We start from the raw sequence: 7,328 nt of genomic DNA on the forward strand, positions 1-7,328 counted from the left end.
GTTGTTCAACATAAGTCCACAGATCCAACACACCCAAACGTTGCACAATCGCATTGAAGATGGTTTCCCTATCCTGCAAACATCTTGGGCAAGTCAGTGAGATGGGGCAGCCATGCCTTGCAAGCTTATCCTGGACAGGTAAGGTGCCTTGATAACACTGCCAGGCCAGGGATTACTGGAAATGATCCAGGGACCCCGGCCTGAATGTTCTTTGGAACAGACTGGTGAGATGATCATTGTCAAGGCCTAGGGTCTCCCCTAAGGTATCACCACACTTCAACTCTACTAACCTTCTATAGAATGACACAGTTGAATTGCCACTACTAGCATTGCCCAAGTGAAAGAAAAGTACAAGAACCCTTCAGCACTCCATGTACCAAGTGCCCAACTTCTACAATAGACCCAGGATTCCAGTCCACAAAAATGTGTGAACTTGGGAAATGTTGATTTAGCAAGCAGAGACCACACCTGTTCACCAGCCAGGCAGAGCCACAGATGCCTCAGCCTCAGTGCATCACCAGCCATGGCATCAGCCAACTCTTTAACGGTTGTTGGCAGCAGATAGAGGGCCTCACAAGTGGTCTTTTGCCCTTCCATAAAAAGCGAAAGAGCAGTCATTCCAACTTGGTCAGCACAACAGTTCAGTGGTAAATAATCACTGATGCCATAAACACATTGGCAACCTCTGCCCTCCCTTTCAGTGATAACTACTGCCCAGACTAGGTCTGGGTTAGGTGGGTCACTCAGCTTGATATTTTGATACCACCAATTCTTCTCTATTTGGATATCTGGTCCAAACCAGACCGCTAGCAGTTTAATCGGACCCTCCGTCCAACATCACACAACGCTTTAAGAGGTATCAAATTGCCCCTTCAGGTGCCAAGTTGCAAGCCGATTGACTACTCAAGATTTACCTTTGCTCCTGCCACCATCTCATATTCCTTAATGGCATTGCCTACCCTCTGTAGGTGTTCCTCTTCAGATACGATGATGGTGATATCATCCGCGTATGTTGTTACTGATTTTCCACATCCTGGTTCTCTCGGGATGCCCCTCAGCACCTTGAGCTTTTGCAGTAATGGTTCAAGAGACAATACATACAAAAGTGGGGAGAGGGGACACCCTTGGCAAACCGGGCATTTGATGTAGAATGGCTTTGAGAGGAAACCATTCACTCAAACAATTGAGTCGATGTTGCCATACATAGCAATGATCAACCTAAGGATTTCCGGTCCCAAGCCAAACACCGCAAAAACTGACACCAGGTACCAATGATCAACTCTATCAAAAGCCTTAGCTTGGTCTAAATGGAGTAGTGCCCCACTCGTGCCAGATTTGCTATTATTCCCCTCTAAGGTATAGCGTATAAGATGGAGATTGTCCTGAATGGATCTGTCAGGAATGGCACAGGTTTGTGCATCCCAACTAGACCATCCATGACATGCACCAACCTTTTTGCTAAAACCCTGGCCAAAATCTTTAACTCTGTATTTAACAGAATGATGGGCCGAAAATTATCTACTGAGTCTCCCTTGTTTGGGTTCTTTCTAACCAGCCTCACCACTCCCTGGCATACAGATCTGGGAATGAATCCATTCTGTTGCCAGTTCGCAAAGATGTATGCAAAGGCACTTGTACTATTCTATCACTTGGGCAATGCCATCAGTGATGGTTCAACTGCATCATTCTATAGAGGGATGGTAGAGTTGAAGCATGATGATACCTTAGGGGAGATCCTGGGCCTCAATGATAATCATCTCACCAGCCTATTCTGAAGAACATTTGAGTTGAGGACCCTGGATAATTTTCAGAAGTCCCTGACCTGACAATGTTACCAAGAAGCCTTTCCTTTCCAGGATAAGCTCGCAAGGCATGGCTGCCCCATCTCACTGACTTGCCCAAGATGTGTGCAGGATAGAGAAACCATCCTCAATGTGATTGTGCATTGTTTGGGTGTGTTGGATCTGTGGACTTATTGAACATCTGTTGCCAAGTGTTGGAAGAGTACAGCTGTCTGCTGAGTCAATTGTAAAAATTAACCCACCTGCCTCTTTAAGTAAAGAAGGTAAGAACTGTTTTCTCATTGTAGTAGCAATTGCAAAAGAGACTGTATGGAAAACTAGAATGAAAGGATGTGTGACCGGCAATTTCATCTCTGGCCCTACATTGGTGACTTTTTTCACCTTTCATCTGAAAAGGAAGATAGGGCTGGAGAGAAGATGCCTGTCAGCTGTTGTGTTTGCGTAAAGATGGAAGAGTGTAGTACGAATGTTGAGAATGGACGTACCATTATGAATACTACATAAAGGAGTTACAGAGTCTGAGTGGTGGAATGGAGCTTGTGATTTCCAAGCAGAATCCATTCCCCAACTCCATTGTACATGTGATTTTGTTTGTCTAATTTCATTCGATTTTATTATATCAGAAATTTGTTTTAAATCACACGTCTCATTGTTAAATCATTCGACCCTGTCAATTGTATCATCCCCTCTTTGTTGATCCCCAGTGAGCAATAAAAAAAATTGAATGTGATTTTATGAGGATACCTTTCCTGATGAAGGGGACATTGTCTGCATGGTTTGTAAGATTTTTTATAAATTTTTCTACCAGGAGATGAAGTCTGGAAACGACCGTAGAAAGTGGACTTCCATATATACCTTATATACCATTTATATATTTTTAAAAAACACATTGAACTCTATGGATCTTTTAACTGAAACTCTTAACCACTCTTAATTTTAGTACAAAAATTTTTTAACAGTTCTCTTATTCTCACACTTCCTTCCATATGTATCTAACAAGGGTTTCATTTACATGTATTTTTACATATATTTATATTTTATAAATATTTTTTAAAACATTCATGTGTCAATGTGTATTAATATATGTATACACATTTGAAGTCAAATTTATAACTATATGAGTATGATTGCCTAATTTGAGTTTATATCTTAATTCTATATATACATATACATACATAGTTAGACTCGATACATATATTTACAAGGAGACAAAATACAGATTACATAATAAAGAAACAAGGAAACAAAACAGAAAAGAAGAATTATGTCAAGTCTTATCTTGACAGCTATTACAAATAGGAGTGAGGAAGGAGGAGGAGGAGGAGGAGGAGGAGAAGAAAGAAGAAGAAGAAGAAGAAGAAGAATATATGTATAAAAAAAGAAAGCAACTACATTATTTGCTACTTAATCATATTCAATGTATTCCTTTCTTTTCCTCTTACAACCTTCACTATATCATATCAATGGACACTATACTAAACACTTAACCCAATCCATCTTCTAGACCCATACCCTACTCAACTCGTTTCCTATCAATGTTTTACTTCAAAATACTAATGTCTAAGATGACAAAATAACAAATTAGACGTCAACCACATTACTTATATGTTGCTGTTATTGTATGTCATCTCATAAGGAATGAAAACAAGCCCTGGTCATACACCTGTTATATTCAGCCTAATTAATAAAATACTTATATTTCTTAGCCCACCCAGAAAATCCTTACATGAAAATATCAACATAGATCAATAACCAATATTGTTCTAACCTCCCTTAAAGTGTAAACTGGTACAATGTTATAAAAATCTGACTTTACAGAAGTTGGAGTAGCTTTACCATTTGGTTTTTCTATATTAGTCCTGTTAGTTTCTCTTTTGTTAAACTCTTTTTGCAAAGTTTACTTCATATGCTTTATTGAAACAAAACAGAAAAGAAGAATTATGTCAAGTCTTATCTTGACAGCTATTACAAATAGGAGTGAGGAGTAGAAAGATTCTTTCGAAGACATTATCACATTATTATGGTTACCTTTCAACCTGTTTATCTGTTCCTCCAGTGACTTACACTTGGTAATCTCATCTTCATAGGCATTTTGTATTTTAGCCATTTCTTGCTTGGAAGCCTTCATCTCTTCATCTTTTTCACTCAGATGTTGGCTCAGCTTTCTCTTCATTTCATTGTATTCCTGTTTAGCTTTAACTTTCAAATCTGATATTTCTTCATGGAGATACTTGATTTGTCTGTTTTGGCTTTCCACTTTATTACAAAGATTTGAGACTGGTTTTTGATAGGTTTTAATTGATGCCTCATACTGCCCATAGACTTTATCAGAAGCAGCAGCAACTGAATAATATTCAGCTTGTTTTGCCAATTCTTCTTCCTTTTGACTAAGGTCAACCTGGACATCTTTAAAATTTTTGTATTTTTCTTCTATTGTCATAATTTCAGAAACATGTTCCTGAGAGATTTCTGAGACCGTCTGTTGCATCTCTCCAACAAGAGAAGTAAGTTCTTCAAGTTTAGCATCTTTCTCACTGATGGTGCTTGATTTTTCTTCTAACTCCTTTTTCAGTAAATTAGTCTCAATTTCTTTCTCAGAAACGTTCTCTTTCAAGCTGGTAATAATTTGTGTCAGTTCATTATTTGAATTTAGATATTTCTCAACAAGTGAAGATTTTTCTGATAAGGATTTTGTTAATTCATAGATTCTCTTGTCCTTTTCACAATGTTGTACACTGATTTGTTCCACTTCATTAAATGTCTCCAAATACCTTTCCTCCAACGATAAAGTATGTACTTTGGTTAGTTCTTCAAAATCACCCTTTAATTTACTTTTTTGTTCAATGGAATTTTGACTTGCAGTTTCTAGTTTAGGTTTTAAAACAGTTACAAGCTCTTTGGAATCTGTAGTTTCTAGCTCTAATTTTTCAAAGACATCCTGTTTTTCTCCTGTAAGTTCCTTAAACTGTTTTGCCAGTTCCTTTTTAATGGCTGCATTTTCTTCCAGTAGCAATTTTACTTTTTTAAATTCTGTATTTTCTGTTGAAATATTAGTCTTAGTAGCATGAACAATTTTCTGAGCAAAATTTTGTATAGAAGATTTTACTGAAGTAACCTTCATTTGGTGTTGTTGTTCTGATTTGTATATTGCTTCAATCTGTTGCCAATTAGAATCCCTTACACAAATAGATTCAAGATCTTCTTTCAGTATCTCAATAGTGAGCTGTTTATCCAAAATTTGGTGCTGTGCATTATCATGTTCACTATTCTCTTTTTCCACCTCATTTTGAAATAAATCCTTGTTCAATTTCAGGCTTACAGATTCTTCTTGCAACTCCAAGCACTGTGACTACAATAAAGAAAAAAAAAACCCACTTTAACTATAATATATATACAATTTAAATAATAGAATAAAATTAAATATATATTTATAAATGAATAAACAATCATTGTCATCGTCGTTGTTGTTGTCATTGTCATCGTTGTTGTCTTCGTCATTATCATCCTCATCAGTGAACATCCATCTTCCATACTGTCATGGATTGAATGGATCAAAAGGATCTGAATGAGTAAAATTAAGGGCTTAAAGTGACTCCTATAATTGAGGGAGAATAAAAAAGATAGTGCAATTATTCTAGGTCGGGTGAGGAGAAAGGGTAAAGTAAGATGAGAAAAACAGATTTATAGTTGTGACAGGGTAGCAAAAAATGTTGAGTGAAGAAGGGAGAAAACAGAGGAAAAGAAAGGGTGACGAAGTGGAAAAGTGATTGAGTGGATTGTTTGATGGTTCCAGGGGTATCCCACATTATAAGGGCAAATATGGGTAGAAGATGTGAGGAGAAAGGGACAGAAAGAGAGAAACAGACAAGTGTGGTGAGGATCCTGGGAAGGTCACTGAAGGAAAGAGAAGTGTAGGGGTCATTGGGGGTAGGCCAGAGAGGGAAAGGGAATGCTTCAAGGGGTGTTGAAGAGGTAAAAAAAACCTGAAAGAACAATGAGAGAAAATGAGGCAGAGGATGGGGGAGTAGTGGGTGAGCACAGTGAAAGCAATGAGGGAAAGAGAGCAAGAGGGTACCATGGATGTAGAGAAGAAGAGGAAGAGCAAAGTGTGAAAGCAGAGACAGCATCTCAGATGGGAACTGTGGGGTGAGGTAGGGAGAGCAGTGGGTAAACACAGCAAGAACAGAGTGAGAAAGAAGAGTTAGAGGGTATCCAAGAGGTGTAGTAAGATGAAGGCAAGAGCAAGTGTTGGGTAACAATAAATGTAACCAGGGATAAAGAGTGTGCTGGTTGGTAGTACTGCAGTATGAGTATAGCAGATGAAATGATGGAGAGTGACTATCAATGATGGGGAAAACAGGAATCATAAAAAGAGTTGAGTGTTAGGATAAAAAGTGAGAAAGAGGATGCAATGGGGGGTAGGGGGGGGGGGGGGTAAGGTGGAAAATATATGTGTGTGTGTTTATATATATATATATATATATATATATATATATATATATATACAGAGAGAGAGAGAGAGAGAAAGAGCTAAAAGGACAAGCCTGTGTATGAGGAAGACAGCGATTTTACTTAGCTTGACAAATCTTATCAAGTACAGTAAATTGCCACATCTCCTGGTCCCTTGTCATTTCCTCAGTGAGGCCCAGAGTCTGAAGATCCTTTCTCACCACTTCATCCCACATATTCTTGGGTCTACCTCTTTCATAGGTACCCTCCACAATTAGATTTTGGCACTTCTTTACACAACTGTCCACATTCATATGCATCACATGACCAAAGCAGTACAGTCTTCTCTCTTGCACAAAACATATGATGCCTGTTATACCCAGTTTTCCTCTTAAATCATTTACACGCTGTCACACATGCACACTGACATTACCTATCCAGCATAGCACATATATATGAAGAACTTTTCTGAGAGACAAAGATTACATTTCATAGGTCTTTTGTTAGACTCTGTCCTTTTTGATTTATGTTTTTTTTTTGATTTTATAATAAGATGATTTTATACTGAAATTTGTTCATTGCATGCAACAGGTCATTGTAAAGACTGTTAGTTGAAAGGACCAATGAAACAAAACCATTTTCAAAAGTGTATCTATTAAACTAATTGTATATGTTTGCTTATAACCTTATTTTTGTTACATTCTAAACAAAACTGTCCGACGAACAGGAATGTGAAACTCTGAGTAACAGATTTTGTGATATTTTTGCTGCTTTTTAATAAAGCATATTACTCTACCTCTGGTATTCAAGTACTATTTTTTCCACCTTGTTTTGCATTTATGTGCTTACTCTGGTGTAACCCGCTCCTCTTTTAGAAAGTTTGAGTGACTCTCCACAAGTAGGGAGTAGAAACAGCTGAAAGAAATGGAACTTTACCCATTGGATTTTTCTCTAAAAAATATACCCATCCTGACACAGAGGCAATACCTCAAGAGTCTTATCAAAAAAACAGAGGAGTTTATTTGAAAAATGAGATGGAAAGCCTTCTTCTTTGATACAAAGCAGAAATCTAACAGA

General features: G+C 37.7%; 1 protein-coding gene across 2 annotated transcripts in view; it reads right to left on the bottom strand.

Moving 5' to 3' along the window:
* The window catches only part of LOC106870618 (uncharacterized), a 72,636-nt gene that overhangs the window by 27,807 nt on the left and 37,501 nt on the right, over window positions 1–7,328 (bottom strand). For both annotated transcript variants that reach the window (XM_014916761.3, XM_014916752.3), the window contains exon 13: window positions 3,831–5,151. In XM_014916761.3, the coding sequence (XP_014772247.1) occupies window positions 3,831–5,151 (1,321 nt within the window). The remainder of the gene's footprint in view (window positions 1–3,830; window positions 5,152–7,328) is intronic.

Source organism: Octopus bimaculoides, chromosome 11, assembly GCF_046866305.1.
Source record: "Octopus bimaculoides isolate indiv1 chromosome 11, ASM4686630v1, whole genome shotgun sequence".
NCBI lineage: Eukaryota > Metazoa > Mollusca > Cephalopoda > Octopoda > Octopodidae > Octopus > Octopus bimaculoides.